This window comes from Sebastes fasciatus, chromosome 23 (assembly GCF_043250625.1).
Source record: "Sebastes fasciatus isolate fSebFas1 chromosome 23, fSebFas1.pri, whole genome shotgun sequence".
Taxonomy (NCBI): domain Eukaryota; kingdom Metazoa; phylum Chordata; class Actinopteri; order Perciformes; family Sebastidae; genus Sebastes; species Sebastes fasciatus.
The window spans coordinates 21,989,696-22,017,066 of record NC_133817.1 but is presented as its reverse complement, the minus strand read 5'-3'; the positions used below and the strand labels follow the sequence as shown (position 1 = coordinate 22,017,066).

The 27,371-nt window shown below is 39.1% G+C and overlaps 7 protein-coding genes across 7 annotated transcripts; 2 read left to right on the top strand and 5 right to left on the bottom strand.

The window, feature by feature from the left end:
• Positions 1–7,702: 7,702 nt before the first annotated feature.
• LOC141761809 (histone H3-like) lies at positions 7,703–9,872 on the bottom strand. The gene has a single exon (XM_074625434.1). The coding sequence runs from the start codon at positions 9,749–9,751 to the stop codon at positions 9,161–9,163; it is 591 nt and encodes a 196-aa protein (XP_074481535.1). The 5' UTR covers positions 9,752–9,872; the 3' UTR covers positions 7,703–9,160.
• Positions 9,873–10,493: 621 nt separating this feature from the next.
• On the bottom strand, positions 10,494–10,980 carry LOC141761811 (histone H2B 1/2-like). Its single transcript, XM_074625436.1, has one exon. The coding sequence runs from the start codon at positions 10,927–10,929 to the stop codon at positions 10,546–10,548; it is 384 nt and encodes a 127-aa protein (XP_074481537.1). The 5' UTR covers positions 10,930–10,980; the 3' UTR covers positions 10,494–10,545.
• Positions 10,981–10,997: 17 nt separating this feature from the next.
• Positions 10,998–13,369, bottom strand: LOC141761812 (histone H4). Its single transcript, XM_074625438.1, has one exon. It carries the CDS (start codon positions 13,206–13,208, stop codon positions 12,897–12,899), a length of 312 nt encoding a protein of 103 aa, XP_074481539.1. The 5' UTR covers positions 13,209–13,369; the 3' UTR covers positions 10,998–12,896.
• Positions 13,370–14,541: 1,172 nt separating this feature from the next.
• LOC141761810 (histone H2A-like) lies at positions 14,542–15,352 on the bottom strand. The gene has a single exon (XM_074625435.1). The coding sequence runs from the start codon at positions 15,341–15,343 to the stop codon at positions 14,960–14,962; it is 384 nt and encodes a 127-aa protein (XP_074481536.1). The 5' UTR covers positions 15,344–15,352; the 3' UTR covers positions 14,542–14,959.
• A 36-nt stretch (positions 15,353–15,388) lies between these two features.
• On the bottom strand, positions 15,389–19,328 carry LOC141761807 (uncharacterized). Its single transcript, XM_074625433.1, has 2 exons — positions 16,554–19,328; positions 15,389–15,517 (listed from the first exon to the last, which is right to left on the bottom strand). The coding sequence occupies exon 1, from the start codon at positions 17,902–17,904 to the stop codon at positions 17,227–17,229; it is 678 nt and encodes a 225-aa protein (XP_074481534.1). The 5' UTR covers positions 17,905–19,328; the 3' UTR covers positions 15,389–15,517; positions 16,554–17,226.
• Positions 19,329–21,437: 2,109 nt separating this feature from the next.
• On the top strand, positions 21,438–24,225 carry LOC141762340 (histone H1-like). Its single transcript, XM_074626425.1, has 2 exons — positions 21,438–21,761; positions 23,663–24,225. The coding sequence occupies exons 1-2, from the start codon at positions 21,438–21,440 to the stop codon at positions 23,870–23,872; spliced, it is 534 nt and encodes a 177-aa protein (XP_074482526.1). The 3' UTR covers positions 23,873–24,225.
• A 1,049-nt stretch (positions 24,226–25,274) lies between these two features.
• Positions 25,275–25,899, top strand: LOC141761949 (histone H3). Its single transcript, XM_074625637.1, has one exon. The coding sequence runs from the start codon at positions 25,412–25,414 to the stop codon at positions 25,820–25,822; it is 411 nt and encodes a 136-aa protein (XP_074481738.1). The 5' UTR covers positions 25,275–25,411; the 3' UTR covers positions 25,823–25,899.
• The last annotated feature ends 1,472 nt before the right edge of the window (positions 25,900–27,371 follow it).

Below are 27,371 nucleotides of genomic sequence, written 5' to 3'. Positions count from 1 at the left end.
CAGAAGGAGCTGAAGAAGGAGCTGAGGGCGGCCAAGGACACCTACAAAGACAGACTGAAGGGGAGATTACAGGCCGACAGCTCCAGGGGGGTGTGTGTGTGTGTGTGTGTGTGTGTGTGTGTGTGTGTGTGTGTGTGTGTGTGTGTGTGTGTGTGTGTGTGTGTGTGTGTGTGTGTGTGTGTGTGTGTGTGTGTGTGTGTGTGTGTGTGTGTGCGCAGGAAGATAACTGGCTACAAACAGCCGAGACCTGGTGTTGAGGGGACCCAGGAACATGCAAATGAGCTAAACCTGTTTTTCAACAGGTTTGACCAACCAACCCCCATGAGCTCAGCAGGACAGCCCGGGTCCTCACTCACCAACACCAGTGAGGATGTCGGTGTGGATGATGCCATCATCTACATGCTCCACAGAGCCTACACACACCTGGAGAGGCCGCACAGCACCGTCAGAATCATGTTCTTCGACTTCTCCAGCGCCTTCAACACCATCCTGCTACTCCGGCTAGCTGAGAAGCTCTCAGCGATGCAGGTAGATCATGGCCTGGTGGCCTGGATTACGGACTACCTCACCAGCAGACCACAGTATGTCAGACTGCAGGGCAGCCTGTCAGATGTGCTGGTGAGCAACACCGGCGCCCCCCAAGGAACTGTGCTGTCTCCCTTCCTGTTCACCACCTACACCTCCGATTTCCGCTTCAACTCAGGTACGTGCCACCTACAGAAGTTCTCCGATGACTCCTCCATCGTCAGCTGCATCACGGATGACAACGAGGAGGAGTACAGAGCCCTGGTGGAGAACTTCGTAGGGTGGTGTGATAACAATCACCTCCAGCTCAATATTGGAAAGACCAAGGAGCTGGTGGTGGACTTCCGGCGGAGCACGAGGCCCCCAACTCCCATCACCATCCGAGGGGAGGAGGTGGAGGTGGTGGACACCTACAAGTTCCTAGGAGTACACATGAACAGTAGACTGGACTGGACTGATAACACTGAGGCCCTCTACAGGAAGGGACAGAGCAAACTGTTCTTCCTGAGGAGGCTCAGGTCTTTTAATGTGTGTAATAGGCTGCTGCAGATGTTTTACCAGTCTGTAGTAGCCAGTGTCCTCTTCTTTTGCTGTGGTATGTTGGGGGGGGGGTCTGAGCTGGTTGGATCTGAGCTGGACGGTCTGGAGGTGGTGGCAGAGGGCAGGATGAGGAGGAAGCTGGACGCTATCCTGGATAACCCCCCCAACCCCCTCCATGATGAGCTAGTCAAGATGAGGAGCACCTTCAGCCACAGACTCATCCCTCCTCGGCACAACACAAAGCGCCTGGGTCAGTCCTTCATGCTGGTAGCCATCAGGCTCCACAACCAAGGCTGACCCCCATATGAAATTTAAACATGCACTATCTACCTTTTAACATGCACTATCTGGCGCACTCTACACTCACTTTACACTATACATCCTATTTACCACTTTATTGCTGACTGCACATATGTACATATTACATTTATTTATTTATTGCACATTCTACATTTATTTATTGACAGACTGTTCACACTATGTTCACCCATTCACTCTGTATCTTTTAGATCTCTATTATTGTCTTTATAATGTTTGTATACCTTTACCTCTCCTGTGTTTCACTCTGTTTGCTGATGTTGCTGCTTTGACACCTGAATTTCCCTCCGGGGATTAATAAAGGTTCATTTTATCTAATCTTATCTTATCTTATCTTATCTTAATGATTCTCAAAGCCTGAGCTTGTAGTACATCTCATTTCTTGAGGTTTGATTCTGCTGCTGACATGTAAGCTACACACCCATAGTCAAGGACAGATCTCATGAGAGCCCAGTATATATTTTGTAAAGATGCTCTACTTGCTCCCCACTCCTGTCCTGTCAAACAACCAAGTATATTGATGACTTCTTTTTACATTTGCTCCTGATTTGATCTAAATGAATGTTCCATGTGAGCTTTTCATCAAACCAAATCCCCAGAAATCTAACAGCTTTGACTTGCTCCAGAGGTTGATCATACAGTTTTAGGGAAATGGGTGCGATTTTACGCCGTTTTAAGAAACAAATAACTTGTGTTTTTGCTACTGATAACTAGAATCCCCATTTATTCGCCCATTTCTCCACCTCAGCTATTGCAGCTTGCATTTTCTTATTAACAAATGATACATTGCGGCCTCTTATCCAAAGAGCTCCGTCACCCGCGTACATAGACTTTCCTATGTTTTGCTCAAACTGAGAAAATATATCATTGATCATTATATTGAATAATAACGGACTACATACACTACCTTGTGGAGTTCCATTATCCACTGTATATACATTTGAATATTCTGCATCTACTCTTACCTGTATTTTCCTGTCAAATAAAAAGTCCGTCACCCAATTATATGCTCTACCACCAATTCCCAATGAATTCAATTTAATGAGTAACCCTTCTTTCCAGAGCATATCATATGCTTTTTCCACATCAAAGAAGACACCTATTACTACTTCTTTGTTGGTCTGTGCTTTCCTGATGTCTGACTCTAAGCATAAGACAGAGTCCATAGTATTGCGACCCCTACGGAACCCACTTTGATGTGGAGATAAAAGAGCTTTACTTTCCAGGAAATATGTTAATCTCTCTGTAACCATTCGCTCCATAATTTTACATAAATGAGAGGTTAGGGCAATAGGTCTGTAACTATATGGATCTGATGGGTCTTTCCCTGGTTTTAGAATAGGCACTATTACGGCTTGTTTCCACACTGAAGGAAGTTGTCCAGTTTCCCAAACTCTGTTATACAGTCTTAAAACAGTGACCAGAGTGTTATCTGCCATGTTCTCTAACATTTTATAGCATACGCCATCTTTACCAGGTGTGGTCTGACGTGCACAAGTTATTGCTCTTCTCAATTCAAACATACTAAAAGGCAGGTCTATTGGATCTTCTGATGTCTCTTTTTTCTCTAATATTTTAGATTTCTCCAATAAAACTCTATTTCTACAGCGCCTGGCCTCATCTGTTAGGTTGTCGGAGCTGTGAACTTTCCTGAATGTTTGCGCCAGAAGTTCAGCCTTTTCTAGGTTGCTGACAGCCATTTTATCCCCATTATTCATCACTGGTAATTTATAACTCCTTCTGATCCCTCCCATTCTCCTGATCATGCCCCAGACATCTGAAAGCTGTACTTCTCTTCCTATACTGCTACAATATTGCCTCCAAAATGTGCGTTTTTGGGTTCTTATTGTTTTCCTTACTATTGCCTGTGCCCTTTTATACTGGATCAAAGCATCCTGTGAATGAAGTTTTTTGAGTTCCCTAAATGCTTTATTTCTATTTTTTATGGCTTTGCTACATTCGCTATTCCACCAAGGTACATTCTTAATACATTTAGTTCCTGTACTCTTTGGGATTGTTTCCTCAGCAGACTGAATTATTTCATTAACTAGTTCACCATTAAATATGTTTACATCCATTTGATAATCTTCTTTAATTCCCTCACATCTCGTTGCACTTATCTCTTGGTAAGCAGCCCAATTAGCATTTTCCAACTTCCATCTAGGAATTTTCTTTCCCTTATCAAAATAAATTTTTACACCAACTTTAGTCACTACGGGGTAGTGATCGCTGCCCATTGTAGTATGCTTTATTACTTTCCATGTGCTTACACCTGCTAAAGTACTATTTACAAATGTTAGGTCAAGTGCTGCTTCTGTGTTTTGAGTGCAATTATACCGTGTTCCCTCCCCATTATTAATACACACCAAACAGTGATCATCTATAAATTCTTCTACAACTACACCATTAGCATCTGTGCTATTGCTCCCACACAATGAATTATGTGAATTAAAATCCCCACACCATATTACATTATTTTGCAATGATCCCCCTACATCCTCCAATATACCTTGACTTAATTTCCCGCATGGATTATAAAAGTTAATTATATCTATATCACCTCTGTCAGTCCACACCTTAACAACAATTGATTCATGCTCAGTGTTTACATGCATTATCTTGTAACTCATTTCATTCTGTATGAATGTTGCAACTCCTCCACCATTACCAGATTCCCTATCCCTTCTAACTACAGAATATCCCTTTACAACAAAATCCCACTGTGGTTTCAACCATGTCTCTTGTATACATATTACATTAGGTTTATTTTGTAATTTATCAATGTACTTCTTAAACTCCTGTCCATTTGCTATTAAGCTTCTCGCATTCCATTGTAGCAGAATTAGCACCATTAAGAGGATCCAGCCCATGTTTGTGCGGATTGTGTATCTTCATTCAGAATGTCTCTAACTGTTTCCCATTGTAACCCATTTACTTCAAGGTACTTCTCAGCTGATCTTACAATTATTTTAATCCTTTCATTGCGACTTTTTGACTGTGCCGAACAGTTGATTAATTCTGCCATAAAGAGCACAAAGTCACTTTTTCTCACTAGCAGAGTTTCCTCCTTCACCTTATCGCATCCTGCACATTTTCCAACATCTTCATTCACAGTGTTATTTTGCTTTGTCACCTTTATGCCTTCTGAAACCTTCTTTGCTGCCTCTGCATAGCTGATTCCCTGATACACCTTGACTCGCTGCACCTCTGCCGCTCTTTTGCTAACCTCACATCCACCGTACGCTAAGCTATGTTCTCCGCCGCAATTGCAGCATTTCAGCTTTGCTCCCTGGGCACATTTGCCATGGTCTCCACCACATCTTCCACACCTTTGATTTCCTTTACACACAGCCGCCACATGTCCAAATCTTTGACACTTAAAGCATCTGAGTGGTGGGGGAATATACAGCCTGACATCATAACACATATATCCGATGTAGATCTTTTCGGGAAGTTTTCCCTCTTCAAAAGTGATCAGCACTGAGAGACTGTCACATTTAATCCCATTTCTGTTTGATTTCATGCGTTTGACTTCACTTACTTTTGCATTAGTTATGTTTGCTTTAACATCGTCATCTGGTACATTTACTGGGATCCCTGAGATGACTCCCTTGACTAGTTTTTTGTCACCAGCTAGGGAACATTGTACTTTCCTGCCATTTATTTTGTTCATCCTGATTGCTCGCCCTTGTTGTCCTCCATCCTTGCACATAATCAACAGTGATCCATTTCTCAACACTTTAGCACTCTTTATCTCTCCAATTTCCTTACATATTGGATTCCACTCTCCAAAAGAAGCCCCTTCTTGCGCAAGTTTAACGATTACCTTATAATCATCTCTCCTCCAACATAATAACTATCATCCAATATATTATTTGGATTCTTTTTACGTTTCTTTTTCCGAGCAATTTCCCATTCTCCATAACTCCCGCCACTTAATTCCATCTTGCCTAACTCGGTTCCTGATCCGTCACTTCCCTCTGCCATCTCCTGTCCAGTCACAGCCCAGTGTTGCCCACCATCAACTCCTCCTTATTTAAAACCTGATGGGGCGCTTCTATTTTAACCGGCGCAGCTTTTGTAGTCTTTACGGTAGTGGTTTAGTGGATGAGGAAATGCACAGACCAATTGCATACGTGATACTAATCAGCCAATCAAGTCTGTGCATTCCAGGCGGTAAACATTGCGACTCTACAGTGCAGACAGATGAGAGAGTTAGAGGCAAGTTACACATGAAAAGACGGTAGAAAGAAAAAGAAAGATAGCGATACATGTAGAGAAAACAAAGGGAGAGAAACAGACGACTGAGCCGGAGAAAGTTGAGAAAAAGACGAGTGAGACGGAGAAAGTTGGGAAACAGACGACCGAGCCGGAGAAAGGGAGAGAAAAATAAAGAACTAATGGCGCTCTCCAAAAAAAGAAAAGTGGACAGCGAAAATAGAGCATTTAATCCGGAATGGACAGACTCATTTCTGTTCATACTTCCCACTGGGAGCACTAAACCAGTGTGTCTCATATGTTCAGAAACCGTGGCACTTATTAAAAGTGCCAATGTGAAACGCCATTATGAGACAAAACATAAAGGTTTTGAACAAACACTCAAATCTGAAGTGAGATCACAGAAAAGAAGTAGTCTCAGAGCCCAATATGAGCAGTCCACCAGGATCCTGAGCCACACATTCACTGCCCAAAAACGTGCTCTCGTTCCCTCAGAGCTGCTTGGATTTTGGGTCAACACAAAAAGCCATTTACTGATGGAGGGGTTGTCAAAGAATGCATGAGTGCAGTAGCTGAAACACTTGCTGAGGGAAAACAAAAACAAGAGCTTTGTGATCAAATAAAGCAAATACCCATGTCAGCATCATCTGCCGCAAAGAAAAGTGAAATAGGAACTCAGGACGTGTTAACCCAGCTAGATGAAGCCATGTGTAAGGCACCATGTGTAGGCTTAGCTGTGGATGAGTCCACTGACATGTGTGACAATGCTCAGCTTTTAGTGGATGTCAGGTCTTTCAACACAGACCAGAAAGCATTCTGTGAAGACCTGTTAGGTGTCACTCCCCTTCAGACCAGTACAAGAGGAGAAGACATCTACCTGGCCATTAAGGAGATGTTAACAAAGAGAGGAATAGAGCCAAAACAAGTGGTTTCAATAACCACAGATGGAGCCCCTGCTATGATAGGGAGACAGAAAGGAGTTGTAGCAAGACTGAAAGAGGACAATCCTGAGCTCATAGCTTACCATTGCATCATTCATCAATCTGTCCTCTGCGCCTCCCTGTCAGATGAGCATGCTGATGTGATGAATACAATGATGAAAATGATCAATTTTCTCAGGGCATCCTCTTCCTACCAGCATCACATGCTTAGGGAATTCCTCTTTTGATGCCAATGCTGATGATCTTTTGCTGCACAACAGTGTGAGATGGCTCAGCAAAGGCAGGGTGTTAGCGCGCTTTTGGTCCATCAGGAGGGAATAAGCATCTTTTTTGGCAGAGCTAAGAAGTCAGAAGGCAACACCGTTTTCTCTCTTTTTAGAAAATGAGGAACAGATGGATAATGTGGCCTTTTTGGTTGAGATCACTTCACATCTGAATGAACTGAATTTGAGGCTACAGGGCAAGGACAATTCAATTTGTGAACTGATGACAGCTGTCCGCTCCTTTCAGAGGAAACTTGAGGTGTTCAAGGAAGACCTGCAGGGAGACTGTGCCCACTTCCCAGCAGTGCAGGAACAGGAACAGGTTCAGGGACGGAGAGATGTGTCTTCTTTTGTTGACTTTATTGATAAGCTGATTGTAAACTTCAGCAATCGTTTTGACAGCTTCAGCTTTGGACAGCAGCTCAACATGTTCATTCAGAACCCATTTCTCATCACAGATGTCAGGGCTCAAGGAAGTCACACAGCACTTTAAATGGGTAAATGCTGGGCCTCTCCAGATGCAATTGGTTGATCTCCAAGCAGATGTGGCCCTGAAAGAGCAGTTTGTAAGAACTGACCCTTCCACTTTCTGGCTCCAAATGGTTCCTGAGACAGCTTTCCCAGGTCTGAGGAAAGTAGCCCTGTACATCTTGACCATGTTTGGCTCCACATACAACTGCGAGGCAGCTTTCTCCAAAATGAACATAATCAAAACTAAATACCGTTCCAGGCTCACCAATGAGCACCTCCACATGTGTATGAGAATGGCCCTGACTCCATTCATATATATAAGAGGGGAAGAAAGTGATACTCTAAAACTGTTCAATTGTTAAGATGTGTTGAGATTGTAAAGATTGTTGAGACTGTAAAATTGGTTGAGACTGTTGAGTCAAGATGTGAAACAGAAAAGGGGAAATTCAAGCTTTTCCTCCCTTTATTTTATTTTTCTGAAGTTAAGCACTTTATTTGAACATGCACAATTTTCACATTTTATTTATTTTGTCTTATTTTGAAATGCAGCCCTACTTTTATTTAGTTAATGAGAGAACATTATACATATCTGCAGTCATAAATATATGTTCAGTTCTATGTCGTACTGAATTCATTTGATTTAACAGTCAGGTATTGATTACATGCAGATGTTGATACAACTACTAGGCTACTTAAATATATATCACATTAAATAGCTAGACATTATGATCTTCGGGACCTTTGCTTTAAAAAGTTCTCTAACTGGACCTCTTTAAATTTTAGTTGAATACCCCTGCTCTAGCAGGTTCAGTTTTAGAGTGAAGACACAGATATCATATGAAACTAGAAAACCTAACATGTCAGGAAGGAGGCTAAATAAAGCTCCAAAGTTGGGCTAAATTTTAGCGAGGAAATACTGCCATAGCCATTTTCAAAGGGGTCCCTTAACCTCTGACCTCAAGATATGTGGATGTAAATGGGTTCTATGGGTACACACGAGTCTCCCCTTTACAGACATGCCCACTTCATGATAATCACATGCAATTTTTTTAATTCATTATTAATATGTTATTGTCTCCTTTTCGAAAATGGTGTATTTGAATATTTCTGCATACTGGGGTCCCTAAACAGTCTTGAATTACAAGTTCCCAGCTTTCAGATGATGTACACCACTTCTATGTAACATCTACTGTTGACCAGCTATCTCCCCCTAAAGACCTCCTGTACCCCCATAAAAAAGGCTAAAACAGCTATATTGTGGGTTCAAGATGGTTAATACATAGATAAATAAATAAAAATCAAATTAAAACAGAAATATCAATTTTTTTTATTTATTGCTACAATTAATTATAAATGTATTTATTTTTCGAGTCATTTATTTTCTGCAGGTTCTCATCATATAGAGGTACGGATAATTCATTCCAAGATATGCTTGGGTATTTGGGTTTTAACAGGTGTGTGGTTATAAAGTAAATAAAAATACTATTTCCCTTCAATGAGATAGTTTGGTAGAAAAATTAGTAATTAACCATTCATTTTAGTCTTAAAATAGTAATAGTAATAAAATGGACTAATTAGATTAAATCTAAGCATTCTGGTTTATACATGATAGTCGAGACGTGTCATCCATCTCTACAGGAATGACCCATTATCTGGTCAACAGCGCCCTCTGGTGGACAAATAGCGTAACTCCAGTAAGATTCCAATCCATAGGCTACTATCAGCGTTACACTGTCACTTGCTTCATTTCTGATCTAGAGTATAATCAATGACTTTGACGTGGGGACCACGCTTCACAGGATCACAGCTCCGTTAGACGGATGTGTGGCTCTTAAAAGAGCCGTTGTGTTAACTGTGGTCAAGTGTGGCTGGTCTCAGGTCAGTCTAAGCCCGCTCTCCGCGGATACGGCGGGCCAGCTGGATGTCCTTGGGCATGATGGTGACCCTCTTGGCGTGGATGGCGCACAGGTTGGTGTCCTCGAACAGGCCGACCAGGTAAGCCTCGCTGGACTCCTGCAGAGCCATGACGGCAGAGCTCTGGAAGCGCAGGTCGGTCTTGAAGTCCTGGGCGATCTCCCTCACCAGGCGCTGGAAGGGCAGCTTGCGGATCAGCAGCTCGGTGGACTTCTGGTAGCGACGGATCTCTCTCAGGGCCACGGTACCGGGCCTGTAACGGTGAGGCTTCTTCACGCCGCCGGTGGCCGGGGCGCTCTTACGAGCGGCCTTGGTGGCCAGCTGCTTCCTGGGGGCTTTGCCTCCGGTGGACTTACGAGCGGTCTGCTTGGTTCTTGCCATTGTTGGTGAGCGTCGGCTTCTCTTAACTCCAGAAAAGTAGTTGTGCTTCAACAGAGACAGCCACTGCTTATATAGCCAGAGCCGGCGCGCCGGCAACGCTGATTGGTCCAATGTATGCACGTGATACAGTAGCTCAGCTATTGGTGGAGAGAAATTTGAAAATTCAACGGACCCGCGCATCTTTTGATTTGTAAATTCCTAAAGCTTTGAGGTACTAACAATAATAAAATACAGATAAACATACTTTGTGTAATAAAAACAAAGTTCTGGTCTGAATATTAGTGAAAATAATAATATATTGGCATAAATGATGCAATACTAATGTGTGTGAATACTTACTTCTACAATAGAGTGTGCTTCTTTCTATATTACAGATTATTATAATACATAAAATAATAATTAAATTAAATATAAATAATAAATAAATAAATATCTGAATTACAAAACAGAAACAGACTATTTATTTGTATCAGAACATATGTAAAAAGTAAAATATGCATATTGTATTGTTTTAAGTAGATTTTCTAGATTTAGGTACAAGTTGATATTACATAAACAACAAATGTGATGGAAAGGTGCAAAAAACAGGGCTCTCAAGTGAATAATTTAATCAATTATAATACAATATAACCAAACCTTTAAACTATATTAGATTAATCTTATACTAGTTGAACTGTTGATTATATGAATAATGTGTACTGTGCAATCTGAGTTTACTTCGTGTTTATTCATATACCAGAGGACAATATTTTACAAAAAAAATTATAAAATGTTTTAAGATTAAATTAATAGTAACAGTAATAGTAGTTTTGCGTAGGGGCCAGCTTAAGGTAGAACCTAATCATGTTTCTTTATAGCTAAGTGACAACATAAACCATTCGTTGTTACTTGTACAATGTAGAACTTTGCTCTTCATAAGAAGTACGTGGCTCTTGAGAGTGCCGTTGGTTTGTGGTTTGTTAGAGCTGGACGGTTTACTTTGAGCTGGTGTACTTGGTCACGGCCTTGGTACCCTCAGACACGGCGTGCTTGGCCAGCTCACCGGGCAGCAGCAGGCGGACGGCCGTCTGGATCTCCCTGGAGGTGATGGTGGAACGCTTGTTGTAGTGAGCCAGACGGGAGGCCTCACCGGCGATGCGCTCAAAGATGTCGCTCACGAAGGAGTTCATGATGCCCATGGCCTTGGAGGAGATGCCGGTGTCGGGGTGCACCTGCTTCATCACTTTGTACACGTAGATGGCGTAGCTCTCCTTCCTGGGCTTTCTCCTCTTCCGGTCCTTCTTGCCGGCGGTCTTCGCCACCGCTTTCTTGGATCCCTTCTTAGCTAAAGCGGGCCCTTTCGGTGCTGGATCAGGCATGATTACGACTGTGGAGTTCACAATTGTGTTTACAAGTGACTGTACACTACGTCTCCTTAGACCCTAAATATGCAAATTTTACTGTGCTGTCCCTTCTCTGTCATTGGCTGATTTCAAATGCGTCAGGGAGTAACTATGCGGAAGTCCCCACATGCATGAAATGAGTTTGCCTATAACTTGTCTGGTTGAAGTGATTTGAGATGCATTTTAATCACCATTGTATCTTAAAGGAAACATGGGTTATGTTTAGATAGTGGCATAGACATGTGGCGTGACATAGACAGCAAATATGTTAACAGTGTAAAAATACTAATTACAAACAGTAGTTCCTGATAATTCCTTTATAGCAAATATTTTTCCTCAATCAAACAAAATGATAATAAACTAAACAGCATGTCAGTTTAATCTGGGAAACAACCAGGGAAGTAACTAAAAGATAATTAATGTATGAAAGCAAATAATCTATATGCCACCTTTATGAAACACCCAACTTATCTTTCGTTGACTTGAACCATATTGACTTTGACATTTCAATTGCTGAAAAAAACAAATTCTGTGAATAGTTGTTTTCCACATTTCATATTAATGTTGTAGCATCGATGGTGATCAGTAACTTTAATGTTTGTTTATTTTTATGGTTTTCATCACTTGTTCTTTCTAAATGTCCTCATTATTCTAATGTCCTCACATTACAATAATGTTTATTTCATACATTTTGCTTTTTTAATTTCTATAATATTTTTCATTAAGCTTTGTGCATCATTGTAAATATTTAAATTATATATATATATATTATATATATTAATTAAATAGGGGATTTAATGATTTTCTCTTATGACAGATATTGCAATTCTAATGTCTAATGTTCTAAAAAATCATATAAATTATTTATAAACAAAACAAATATTTTAATACGGTGTTAAGTAAAATGTATATGAAATGATTGAATTGAAATAATGTGATATAATTGAATTACCTCATTTTGCATATCTGACATGAACAAAAATTGGTGTTTGGACACATAAAATACTTCATAGATGTATTAAATCTCATTATTTAGTTATTATTGAGTATGTCAAGATGGGTAATAACACTGTATATATTTATCAAGCATTGCACTGCAACTTTTATTATTAATAATATTAAATTGGACTTATATAGCGCCTTTCAAGAAACCCAAGGACGCTTTACAAAGAGGGCAAACAAACTCATCATGAATAAAACAGGTAATTAAAGAGTGATGTGTAGGAAGAGTTAAAGGTCATAGACCTCTAAGAACAGGTGGTGCTTGAGATGCTTTTAACTTTTAACATTAACCCAAATTGCCATTACTAGGTCAAAATTGGCTGTAATTGTAGTAAGATATGTTATGTGATGTGCCGAGGCTTCAGAGTGTGTCGAGTAATCCAGGAAGTTTTCTGTGAAGCACGTGTCGAGGCTTGTAAAATGCCTGAAGCCGAAATACAGTTGAGAGCTTATTATTCCTGAATAAAAACAAATAATGTCTCCCATCTACCATTTGCCTTTAGTTACACAAGCACATTCACTGCCCTGTGCCCAGTTAACCCACTGCCACATATCTGGTATATATGTACCTCTTTTACACTATTTGACTGATTGGTGGTTTCATGTGCATATGAAGCCCAGAAGAAGCCTGGTGAAATGAACCCTTCCAATTAGCCGGGGATTCAGTGCTTCAGTAAACTTGATCTCCCATCACAAGTTGTAGTTACACCCACATATATAAACCCAATGGCACCAGGTAAATATCTGTGAAGAGTTAGTCCTATGTATCCGATTATTTGTCAGATACAACAGTGGGGAAATATTCTAAATGAAGGCTCTTAATATCCAAATATATTTCTATTAAAAAATATATTCTTGGACAATTGAAATGAGCTCTTTGGATGGTTTGGGTGGCTCTTAAAAGAGCCGTTGTGTTGTAGAGAGATCAGGTCGTCATTGGTTTATCCTCCGAAACCGTACAGGGTGCGGCCCTGCCTCTTCAGAGCGTACACCACATCCATGGCGGTCACAGTCTTCCTTTTTGCGTGCTCGGTGTAGGTGACGGCATCACGGATCACGTTTTCCAGGAACACCTTGAGCACACCGCGGGTCTCCTCGTAGATCAGACCGGAGATACGCTTCACTCCGCCACGACGAGCCAAACGGCGGATGGCGGGTTTAGTGATCCCCTGGATGTTATCACGGAGCACTTTACGGTGACGCTTGGCGCCTCCTTTACCGAGTCCCTTGCCTCCTTTTCCGCGACCACTCATCTTGTAAGAGTCAAGTTTGTTCGGCAGAAAAAAACTGATACCACAGAGTGGAGCGCGTTGCTACTTAAAGGCCCTTTGCGGACGTAGTTGAAGACAGCTGGGCGGCAACATTAGAAACTGATGAACTCTCACCTTCACGACCATGAGTTGTTTTGACTGGTGCCGTTGGATATTAATAACAGGGTTTGCAGCCAGTCCAATCAGTTCATTTGGATATGTGAAAGTAAAATCCAGTTTAACTTAAATTGAATTGAATTTAATGGATGATTCAATATTTTACAGTAAGATTGTCCTGTAAAACAAGAACATTGGGTTGTCTTATTTCATCATTTTTGATTAATTATGATACAAACTCACCAGTAAACACACACTTTTTGTTAGAAATGAGAAATATCAAATTCTTGCACCCTTTCTGCTTCTTTAATTATTATAAAACCTCAGCTTCTTACAATTTATGATACCGATGTTTGCCAAATATGTACAAGATTCACAGATTTAATCATCCAGATATTCGTCTATTATTCATCTTCATGAACAGATGTCAATATTCAGTTCGAATTTATTGGGGTTCTATTAATATCACATATTATTTAATGTTAATGTAACAGAACATATGAAATCATACTTGAACATCTGTGTAAATAAATAAAACTCAAACTTAAACACTTTAAACAGAGTTTAAATATATACAAATAACTGAAAATTTGCTGCTGCTCAAAACACAGTACTCAGAAAATTTTATATTTCCTAAATTAATGCACTAATGTGTGAATAAAAAAGTACAAGAGTAGGCTTACAAGTAAGCTTGTAAGAAGAGAGTGTCATCAAGTTTACACCTTACCAACTCAAAACTATTCGATCACTTTACCTTCCTTTACCCATACGGAGACCTCCTGCTGTCATAATAATAGTAAATAATGTTCTTTGAAACTAAAATATAATTCAGGTGTTTATGCAATATGAGCTATCAACAATATGTTATCTTAGATATATTACTGACGTTTATGTTGAATAAAAATAAATGACTCGATAAGTAAATTGTCTTTAAATGCAGCAAAAATAATATTAGAATAAATGTAGCACAATGAAGCAGAGATGCACATTTTTTAAAAAACAAATATATAAAGAAAATACAGAAATAAATAAGTTTGGGGACATAAATAACGGGGGAAATGCAAAAGGGAAAAATTGTGCATACATAAATGCACTCATCTAAAAATAAATATAAAACAGATGAAAAAAAAAAAAATGCTAAGAGGTTAAATAGAAATAAATAAATGGGAAAATTAAGCAGAAGAGTAAATAAAAAGTGTAATACAAAGATACAGAAATATCAAGTTATGTCACATTAATATGGCCATTTAATTTTAATATGATATTAGCTGCATTTAATGACATTTACTTAGCAAGTCATTTGTTTAGGGTCTCTGATAGACCCCTTATATACTGTTCCATTAGACTCCATTGACCGAAATAGTATAGTTAAGATGTGTAACATACAGATACTGTGAGGAACTTTTCAACCATGTTTCACAGGTGGGGCCTCCGAGAACAGAGACAATGTTAGTGCCTCTATGAGACCAGGATATATGATGAAATGTTTAATAAATAAAATAACAAAGGCCCTCCAGGTGTAATGCATTTGATCTTCATAAGTCAGTTTGTTTGTATTTTCATGAGGAATAATCTCTTTGAGAGGAGTGGGTGGCTCTTAAAAGAGCCGTTGGGGTAGTTGGGACCGGTATGGAGATTTACTTCTTGGCGGCCTTCTCAGTTTTCTTGGGCAGCAGGACGGCCTGGATGTTGGGCAACACACCACCCTGAGCGATGGTCACGCCGCCCAGCAGCTTGTTCAACTCCTCGTCGTTGCGGACGGCGAGCTGCAGATGGCGGGGGATGATTCTGGTCTTCTTGTTGTCACGGGCGGCGTTTCCAGCCAGCTCCAAGATCTCAGCGGTCAGATACTCCAGCACCGCCGCCAGGTACACCGGCGCTCCGGCACCGACACGCTGAGCGTAGTTACCCTTCCTCAGATGTCTGTGGACACGACCAACAGGGAATTGGAGTCCAGCACGGGATGAGCGGGTCTTTGCCTTGGCTCTGACCTTTCCGCCGGTTTTGCCTCGTCCAGACATTTTTCACGTAGTGGTTGTTGTTTAGGAATGCTAAAGCGGAATACCTTCGGAGAGAGACAGCCCGGGGTTTATATAGAGATCAACTCGTCACTCATTGGTCAGGTATATCAGCCGGTCGCCCAATCAGAGGGACCTACGTCACGTCACTAGTCCAAAACTGCGTCCCTGCAGTATCTGGGATTTACAAAGTAAGACATCACAGATCAGATAAATAAGAAAATAACATACACTGTTTATGTATATACAGTATCAGAAACAAAGTATAAAAATAAAGTAGAATTTAATGGATGAAAGTGAACAAATTCAATGAAGCACATAATGAAGAAATAATAATTAAAAAAATGAATCAAATAAGATATACTATTTATGGTGTGTATTTCTATACATACAAGCAGAAAAAATACAGTGTCAGAAAATAATATAAAACAAAGTAGAATTGAATGGATGAAATTAAAAGAAAAAATACAGTATGGCACATAATGAAATATTTTTTAAAATAAGTTATTAATATACATTTTAATAAAACCTAGCTGATTAAAGCTAACCTGATCTCCTCAGTCAAAGAAGCCTGCATGTGAGGAGACGTATTAAAATACGTATTATTCACGTGCATCAATATTAAACAATTTAAATTCCTAAAAGTCAAATTGAATTAATCATATCAAAGTTGTAAATCGCGAGACACTGAGCAGATCTGAGGGACCTAAATGCTAAAGAGGCCTTCATGACCTCTCAGCAAACATTCAAAATGATTTAATCAATAATAGCAGCTGAAATCATTGTATGTAAATTGGATTTCCAGTGACTTTGAACTAGTATTCATTGTCTCATTAAGATATTTGTAGGAAACATGTCATTTAAAGTGTTAAACTTGTCATAAACATGTGCCTGCAATATGACCAAGATGAGTCACTATTAAATAAGAAGTACTCAGATCCTTCACTTAAGTAGAAGTACTAATACCACACTGCAAAAAGTAAAATATGTAAGTATAACCAGGAATTTGTACTTGAATATTATATCATTAGATTATTATTATTATTACTCATGCATTACTGTAAAAGCAGGATTTTACTGTGGTAGTTGGTTGAGGTGGACTAATAAGTATTTTCATTATGGATTAATCTGCTGATTATTTCCTCTATTAATCAATTAATTGATTGGTTTGTTAAAATAAGTTATGGTGGAGTAGAAGTATAAAGTACAGTACCTGAGTAAATGTACTTAATTACTTTTAATCAGTGGTGAAATGTCAGTGACACAATCCGCGTAGTTTCTGAGGCACGTTAAAGTTTCCTAAAATAGGAAAAAAAAAAAGAAAAAAAAAGGTATTATAATCACATGGTGGCACTACATGTTGTAGGGTTTTATTTTGTTTAATAATTATATTCTTTTTTGACTTAATCTTTACTCTGATTTCAGGTCTCCTATAAAGGTCTTTGTGGCTTTTTTCTTCCACGGGGCAGGTCTTTAATATCGGAATAATCTATATTTATAATCAGTTATTTTTAGGAAAAACCATGTTGATTGAATATTATATCCTATTCAAATGAAGCTACATTATATTTACTACATACCTGTTTACATTACAGTTCATTCACGTTGCAGTTACTGTAAACCTATTTAATACAAAATACTATTTTATAGAGTATTCCTATATTCTGCACTTTTATGCAATATAGTCTCACTTGTGCTTGCAACGCATGTTGATTTTGTGCTTTGAAAAAAATCTGAGATACAAGAATATCATTGCCAATGACTATAATTGACAATAAACAACTTGGCCCCACTCTTATTATAAAAACATCAGGAAAAGTGCTCTTTTTGCGGATTTGGGTGGCTCTTAAAAGAGCCGTTTGGTTGTTTAGCAAACTTAAGTTCGTTTACTTCTTCGCTGATTTCTTGGCTTTGGGTCTGGGTTTCTTAGTTGGGGTCTTAGCAGATTTTGGTTTAGCAACCCTCTTCGGGAGAGGTGCCTTCCTTTTGGGTGCAGGTACCTTCTTGGGCGCAGCAGGTGACTTCTTGGGCGCAGCAGCTGACTTCTTGGGCGCAGCAGGTGACTTCTTGGGCGCAGCAGGTGACTTCTTGGGCGCAGCAGCTGACTTCTTGGGCGCAGCAGCTGACTTCTTGGACACCTTCTTCGGGCTCTTTCCTGCAGCAGTTGGCTTCTTCTTGGTTGGCCTCGCTTTCGCTGCCGGCTTCTTGGCTTTGGCGACAGATTTCCTCACCACCAGCTTCTTGGCTTTGACGGCGGGCTTTGACAGCTTGAAGGACCCGGACGCCCCCTTGCCTTTGACCTGCGTGATGCATTTTGACAGAATCATCCTCTTGAGGGCTTTTTTCAGATGGACGGTCTTGTGTTCAACATCGTAGCCTTCAGCGGCCGCTGCCTTCTTCATAGCCACGAAAGACATGCCTTTAGGGCCCTTGTTGGATGCCAACACTAACTTGATGGCATCAGTGGGACCGAGACCGGGCTTCTTGGTCGGCTGTGAAGCTTTCTTCTTCGCTTTCACCGGGGCTGCCGCTACAAGGGCTGGGACTTCTTCTGTTTCTGTCATGATGCTGTATCAAGTTGATCCTTTCGACTAGTCTGATGTGACTGATGAAGTCTCCCAGCAAAGAGAGGAACTTAAACACACCATGAGAACCGTGGAGACTCAACCCAGCCTGCCGCTCACCGGTGCAGCAGGAATACTGTGCCACTTGTGTTTTCTCTGTACCGATAAAAGTATAAAATACACATCTGGAGGAAGTACTAAAGTCTAAAATTGAATCGAACTGGTAGCAAAGGAGTTTCTTCTCACATTTAAGTCAAATGAACCGTAATACTTTTCTGGATTTTGTTTGGAAAGCGTTAAAACGTCTCCTATCTGCCGCTGTGTAAGGCTCTGCTGCGTGTCTTTTCCTCGTGATTTCTCTCCTAAATGCTTTCAAACACACCAGAAACCCACTCAAAAGAGTTTAACAGCGAGAAGAGATGTTTGTTCAGAGACCCAATGTGAAAACACTCAAGTCTTGCGAATATTTATTTATTAAACAGAGGTTCTTTTGGTATCTGCAAAACACACTCCTATTGAGATAGGTCACTGGCTGAGTTTTACTTCCTGAAACAAGGTGTGTCCTTTATGTAGCACATTGTTCTTTTTAATATTAATACAACCATCTTTTTATATGAGATAGTTATAACAATCTGAAATGTGTTAGACATTTAGATCTAACACTGTTAGGACACAGAGGCTCCTATACAGCCCCCAACTTCCTCAGGAGACAGATGAGCTCCCACAAGTTGTCAACACTAGACATCATTTATTGAGCTCTAGTCTTGTTCATTGACTTTTGTATAATATCAGAGAAACTAATTATTCAATAATTATATTTTTTATGCCGTAAATACAATCAATTGCCAGTTTGTGAGCTACACAAAGTAATGTGGTGTAATTACAACAGTCTATAAGGTGTGAATAATATTAATACTAATAATAACACGACACAATCCAACACCTCACTGTTTCACCTCAACAGTTTTAACACAAACCGATCATTAGAACCTTGATGAAGATTTATTGCAAGGTAAATAAAATAAATTAATTACGTAAATTACTGTAAGAAAGGTGTAATGAACATAGCAATGGTTAGTATACTACTTTATGTAGTTTTGTACCATAACATTTTTACTATTATGTGTTTGTAATGGGTCGTGAGTCATGGTCATATGATTAATGCTTTCACAGATAAGGTAAGGTAAGATACAGTATATCATTTTAGTTACTCTGTTGTGAAATGTATTACAGCAAGTTATATTGTTTCATATCTAATATTTCTTTGCAATGTTCAGAAAAAAAGGCAGCTACAATCACTCCTGATCTATACCAAAATTAGAATTATCATTGTTATTCATCTTTTATTGGCGTAGTACAATCTCACAAACTTGGAACGTCTTTGGCCTTAAGGTAAATATGGTATTATAATATAATACCAGACAACAGTGCTCTCTACAACGAGATAGGAGGAGGAAATAGATCAGAGGGGATCACGACACGACGATGTTTATAATTTAGTCTTCTATTAGTGCTATTTATATATACTTTATACTGTTGTTTTTATTTTATTCCAATATTGGTTATCAGAATCAAAATCAGAAATAATTTATTGATACCTGGGGGGAAATCAGGGTGTTACAGTTGCTCATGGAGTATGTAACATGGAAATTATATATATACTACAATATATAACATAATTTATGTAAAGAGATATAAGTAAGTACTCAAATTAAAAATAATAAAATGAGAATTAAAAAAAAGATGTACACATATTTGCATTAAGATGTGCAATATATAACAAATAACCAGAGTGCAGTGTACAGTATAAATGCAGTATTAATGAGAGTATTGCACAGTTGAATATAGGTCAAATTATTTTAGAGTTATGTGAACAATAATAGATTATGAGGTAGTAACAGCTGACGGATGAAATAATCCTGTATTGTAACATATAATGGATATAAAGGTTGATGTTGGAGTCATATTTAGGCTTTCCTCTGTAGTTCCAGTCACCTATTTGTTTTATATCAAATTTGCAAAGTGTACAAACTAACTATGATGTGATTGAGAAAGAAACTATGCTTTTTATGGAACATGTTGGGTTGTTTATTACAAACATTGTGCAGAACAGAACATTCAAAACTTAATTTCACATCAATATCTTATTATTATATAACTTTACTTAAAGTTTTAGCACATATTTCTTCTAACTAAACAACATGAAAGCAACGAGGAGTGAAAGACACAATCTGCAGACAAATATATTCATAAATATACCTTCAATTGTAAGAGAGATGTGCCAGGCTGAACATATCCATCTCAAACTCTTACAGCTGACAACTGACAGCGAGTCATCCAGCAGGCAATAAGATTGCTGCACTCTTGAGCTCATCACTTGACACTTTACCTTTATATACCTTTATATACTTTACATACTGTTTTACAAACTGTTACACCTCTGTGTGTGTATATATTTACTACTTCTCTATACATACTATGTTCCTGTTTACACCTCTGTGTACATATATTACTTCTCATCATGCATGTACATACTACATCCTGTTTACATTCAGTTGTCCCATCAGAAATACTGTCGTCAACTACATTACAAATTTACATTACTATTTTATACTTACACTTACTTATGTTTATATTTATTCACTATTTCATACCTTAAATAATAATTTTACTTGTGCATTTACTTGTGTGATATCCCCTGTTATATACATATACATAAACTGCTACTACTACTACTAATAATAATACAAATAATAAATATATGATAAATATTAAAGCAATACATAGACATTATATGTTACCATAACATATATATTTTGTATTGAACAATGTCATTCGTTCCAACTTTATGAGCAGCTTACTTGGTTTGCTGCAGTAGAACAGTTGATCTTCCTAAAGGAAGAAAATAAGTCAAAAAAAATATTAATTTCATGTGCATTCACTTTAATGACTAAGAAATACTTTTAGAATTTAGAAGTAAAAGTATAATGAATTCTAAAACAGAGTAAAACAATTGATATGCAGAGTGACAGGCCCAAGTAACTTTTGAGTGTGTTTGCAGACACCAAACTAACATCTGTTTCATACAGATTTAAAAGCAAGAACTCATGGTTTTTAGTTTGAATCTTTAAACAAACATCTTCACTCAACATCTAACTGGTTTTAGTGGACTAACGATGTCTTTTTAAGCATTTACGAGATGAATTACAGGGAAATGTCAAACAGCAGTGCCTCACACGGCAGTAGTTTTGACAGGTTTAGAGGTTTCCCAATCAAAACACAAATACCTTCAAAGCCTTATTCTATTTATATGTGAAGAGAAACTCCTTCGCTATCAGTTTAATTCAATTTTAGACTTTAATACTTCCCCCAGATGTGTATTTTATACATTTATTGGTAAAGAGAAAACACAAGTGGAACAGTATTTTTGCTGCAGGCTGGGTTGAGTCTCCATGGTTCTCATGGTGTGTTTAAGTACATCTGTTTGCTGGTAATTTTTTAACAGTCACATCAGGCTAGTCTTCTACAACGCAATGGCCGAACCTGAAGTCGCTCCACCCGCAGCCCCAGCTGCTAAAGCGCCGAAGAAGAAAGCCCCCACACCTGTGAAGCCTGCTGGCCCCGGCGCCCCTGAGCTCATCTTGAAGGCGGTGACCGCCTACAAAGGTCGTAAAGGGATTTCTTTCTTCGCTCTCAATAAGGAGCTGGCCGCTCAAGGCTACGACGTGGAACACAACAAACACCACATTAAACATGCCGTTATGAGGCTGTTGGACAGTGAAGCCATTGTACACACCAAGGGAGTCGGGACGGTTGGGTCCTTCAAGCTGAATAAAGATGCTCCAAAGGGTAAAGAGGTAACGAAGAAGCCGGCCGGACCTCGCGAGACGGAGACAGACAGCTTGGAAGGCGGTTGGCAACACTGGGCTGTGACTGGACAGGAGATGGCAGAGGGAAGTGACGGATCAGGAAGCGAGTTAGGCGAGATGGAATTAGGTGGCGGGAGCTACGGAGAGTGGGATATTGCTCGGAAAAAGAAACGTAAAAAGAATCCAAATAATAAATCGGATGATAGTGATTCTGTTGGCAGAGAAGCTGTAACAGAGAGGAGGAGAGATGATTATAAGGTAATCATTAAACTGGCGCAAGAAGGGGCTTCTTTTGGAGAGTGGAATCCAATACAACTTACCAGATCAATATGTAAAGAAATCGGAGAAATAAAAAGTGCTAAAGTGTTAAGAAACGGATCACTGCTTACATGTCAGCAGCAGAATCAAACCTCAAGAAATTAGATGTACTGCAAGCTCAGGCTTTGAGAATCATTAGTGGATCATTCAGAACATCTCCGGTATCAGCAATGCAAGTGGAAGTGGGAGAAATGCCCCTACGGATTAGAAGAATAAAATTAATGCTGGCATACTGGGTTAATCTTCAGGGGCATTATGAAACTCACCCTACCAAAAGTGTTTTGATAGACTGCTGGGAACATAATGAAACAAACTTCATAAGCTTTGGGTGGGTAGGTGATGCAAAGGCAGAAAACATAGGGTTATGTCAATTCCAATATTGCTCTACAGTTTCAGTTTCCTCCATTCCTCCCTGGTTATTCCCATTACCAAATGTTGACCTCAATATACAGCAGGAATTGAAGGAGAAGTCAAAGAAAATTCCAGCATGGCGCATAGTCCAGAATTATTTGGATCAGCACTTCTCAGACTCCGTGTTCTTATTTACAGACGGTTCCAAAGATCCTGAGACAGGGTGTGCAGGTGCAGCAGTTTATATCCCGGTGAGTGAGACATACATCAAGAAACGAGTATCAAATTATGTGTCAGTATATACTACAGAAATATTGGCAATATTATTGGCCCTGCAGTGGATAGAGGAGAGGGAAATAAAAAACACCGTTATTGCATCTGACAGTTTTTCAGCACTCACAAGCATAGGATCTGGTAGATCATCAGTCAGAACGGATTTAATTAATGAAATATTTCTCATTATGTATAGGATGGAAATAAAAGGCACAGGTACACGATTCATATGGGTTCCTGCTCATGTTGGTGTGGAAGGAAATGAGCAGGTAGACATTCTGGCCAAACAAACACTAAGAATTAAGAATATAGAATTACAAATTCCATTAAGTAAAGCTGAGGCTAAACCATTCATCAAGAACTATGCACAAAAAGTATGGCAGGAGTATTGGGATGATCAGGAAACTGGAAGGCATATGTACAATATACAGAAACATGTTGGAGCAGGGAGAAAGGTGGGCTGGAAAAGAAGGGAAGAAAATATCATCACTCGACTAAGAATCGGACATACAGGTCTTAATCAAACATTATATCGAATAGGCAAGCACCCAACTGGGAAATGTACATACTGTAACCAGCCAGAAACTGTTGAACACGTACTGATACACTGCAGTAATTACACTATCCAGAGGAATCACCTTTTTCAGACACTAAGGAAGGCAAAACATCACGACTTTTCAGTGTCAGGTCTATTGGGGAATAAAGCAGATAATATATACAGTGAAATTATTCAGTTTTTGAGAAAAACTGATTTAGTTAAAAGAATCTAGAGTTTTCATTATCATTTTTTATTTATTTAATTTTTTTTTTTTTTTTAGTTCTATTTTGTTTCTGCACAATCTTCTGTTCCACACTCCAGTCCAGATGGTGGCGGTAATGCACCTCTAAGATGGTTTGCCAACCGACAATAAACACCGAAGAAGAAGAAGAAGAAGAAGAAAAAGAAGAAGAAGAAGAAGCCGGCCGCGACGAAACTCACCGCCGCTAAGAAACCAGCAGCCACCAGGAAGACAAAAGCGGCGACACCCAAGAAGGCGAAGAAGCCCGCTGCAGCCAAGACGAGGCCGGCCAAGAAGTCCGCAAAGAGCCCGAAGAAGACGGCGGTCCAGAAGGCAACTGTTCCCAAGAAAGCTGCTAAGAAACCAGCTAAGAAGTAAACGTCCTGAAAGATGCTTCATTCCAACAAAACAAAAGGCTCTTTGAGAGCCACCCAAATGTTACACTGAAGAGACAATCTCCTTTTTTATTTTCTATATTTATTTGTTTGTGACTTAGATTTTCTCTGTCACTCTATCATATTGGTATATATACTTTTATTTAGAAAGTTCAGTACAATAGTTAAATAAACATGTTAAGAAAAATTAGCGAGTAAGATATTTCACAGTATAAACATTTTATAAAAATATTAGGGCTGACCCGAATGCTTTGACCGTTGCCACGATATTCAACCTCCAAATCACTATTCGAATGCTTTGATTTTTAAACTTTTAAAAAAATATTATATACAAGTCTATAAAAATGTATGTAAAAAAAAAAAAAAATAGCCCATGAAATAAGGAATAATTCTACAACATTATCAATGATTATATAAATTGTTGTATTAGTATACACCGCAAAGCTTTGAATATTTCTCACCGAAGTTTAAAAGCCCAAAAAAGAATTTTTGGGTCAGCTCTAAAAAGTAAAATACATTTTACAACAAATAAATGTAAGGAAAGGAAAAGATTAATTAAAAAGAAAAAAAGAAAAAAACAATCAAGGTCTGCTAAAAATTTGATTGGTTTATTATTATTATTATTATTATTATTATTATTATTATTATATTGCACCATATACTATGTATTATATCCCATACCATACTGTTTTATACCATACTACATTATGTAAATGTTATACTGTCTTACTACATATATTATGTTGCTATATTAATACAGACATTAAGTAATCACATTATATATTATTTTGGTATACTCTGTTTACATGTACTCTAGACTATTAACCCCACTACTGTCTACCTCCTAATTTTGTCTTGAATTGCCATTGTATAAATTCAATTTTTTTATTCTTATTGTAGCTTTATACACATCTTATTAATAATTTATAGGTCATCTAACTGAATGCACACATTAGCACTGTATACATGAATGAATCGAACTAATTACCTGTAGTAACAATGTATAGTAGTAGTATTATAGTAACTATTATTTGGTTGTCAATACATATTATACAATACATTATTTATATAGACCAACAACACATTTTTGTCAAGGGGTTTTGCAATCGGTAGGCTACAGCATACAATACCATAACGATTTTAACCATTGTTTAACATAAAATATGTAAAATATATATTTGATATAGATATTTATGTATAAAATGTGTAATGAACACAGATCTAGAGCCCTGTTGAAACGTGTTAACAAACTTGACTATATAGTGTTTATTTTATTATTAATATAATATAATAATATAAAAAAACGTGTTTATTTTATAAAACTAATGTTTATGTCTGTAAAAAGTGTATTATACTGCCAACAGTATGTTTGCTTTTGCTTTTTTTTCCCCTGCTGTATCACGTGCATACATTGGACCAATCAGCGTTGCCGGCGCGCCGGCTCTAGCTATATAAGCAGTGGCTGTCTCTGTTGAAGCACAACTACTTTTCTGGAGTTAAGAGAAGCCGACGCTCACCAACAATGGCAAGAACCAAGCAGACCGCTCGTAAGTCCACCGGAGGCAAAGCCCCCAGGAAGCAGCTGGCCACCAAGGCCGCTCGTAAGAGCGCCCCGGCCACCGGCGGCGTGAAGAAGCCTCACCGTTACAGGCCCGGTACCGTGGCCCTGAGAGAGATCCGTCGCTACCAGAAGTCCACCGAGCTGCTGATCCGCAAGCTGCCCTTCCAGCGCCTGGTGAGGGAGATCGCCCAGGACTTCAAGACCGACCTGCGCTTCCAGAGCTCTGCCGTCATGGCTCTGCAGGAGTCCAGCGAGGCTTACCTGGTCGGCCTGTTCGAGGACACCAACCTGTGCGCCATCCACGCCAAGAGGGTCACCATCATGCCCAAGGACATCCAGCTGGCCCGCCGTATCCGCGGAGAGCGGGCTTAGACTGACCTGACAGTTATCAACACAACGGCTCTTTTAAGAGCCACACATCTGCCCCTAAGAGCTGTGATCCTTCTACTGAAATCACTGAATATACTCTAAATCACATAATATTGGAACTAAAGTCACTCCTTCATTTAATATTTCTATGCATTGTTTATATAGTATCAATTCGGCGTGGGTTTAAATGTGACCCGCTCTATCAAAATGAGTCGTAAGTCGCGGCAGCGCATTCTTGTAAAAACACGTTTTTTTATGAAAAAGTGTTTTTTTTTTGTTTTTTTTTTAATGCGTTTATGAATAAATAAAGTCTCAGCTTTCATAAAAAGTAAGAATCAATGTAAAATTCAAATGATAAGTCTAGTTTTGAAGCTCTTAAACATAACGTTGTCGTAAAGTTTTTACCGGAAGTCCGCTGTGTATTGACTCGGCTCAATAGAGTTGATTGACAGATTGTGGTTGACAGAGGAGATAGCTGCTTGACAAGATGAATTCACGTGAGGAAAACATCGCTCGACTTTTAAATTAAATTCCTGTTAGAGGTGCTACATCTGACGACAACTGGACCGACTTAAATTCAGATTATTTCACCGCACCGGGTGATGAGGACAGCGGGTGCGCCGGGTCGGGTCGGACGCCCGGCTAACGCTAGAGGCTAGGCTAGCTCTCAATCCGCTGATCAGGACGGAGAAAGAGAGTTGGAGGAAGACGAGGAGGAAGATATTCCACTCATGGCTGAGCCGATGATGACACACAGTGTCTCTGATTAAAGTTATTAAATCAGGACAGTGTTAAAGAGACTGAGATCGCCCGGCCGGGAGTACCAGTGTAGCTGCAAACTGTACAACAGCGCCGCTCTCTACACCGGAGGAGATGGAGAGAAGACGCGACCAGATGAAAGAAATGACTGATGGTAAGTTCTTATAGTTAAACTACACTACCCTTGTTTTATCTGTTTGTTTTAAAGACTTTTAAATCACTAAAATCACTATAGAGCAGGCTAAGAAGCATTATAGCAGCTACTAATGTGTGTGTCAGTGTGTGTAGTCTATAGGTGTCTGTCTGTCTCAGGTGTGTCTCTCAGGTGTCTGTGTCTGTCTCATGTGTGTCTCTGAGGTGTCTGTCTGTCTCAGATATGTCTCTCAGGTGCCTGTCTCCTATAAATTATTATTATTAATGAGGAAATGTTGTGAAGTGTTTAATTCATTCAAAGAAGTACTGTATCTGAACATAATCCAGGCAGCTGTTACATCATCACCACACCAGGTTTTATGAAAACAATATACAAACGTCATTTCTAGGAGACAGGGACAGACAGGGTTGCTGTGAGAGACACAAAAGGTGAGGATATCATTTTAAATAGCAAAAGAAATAGCTTAACATATAGTAAAATGATATGTTGTATATTAATCTGATATCACATGGTGAATAGGCTATGTTAATGAATATAGGGCTGTATTGATATGATAATGATCAAGCCTCGTTCAGCAATGATTCAACATGATTTAGCCAGCCTAAAATCTTTGAGATGACTTGATTTTTAACTTTATGC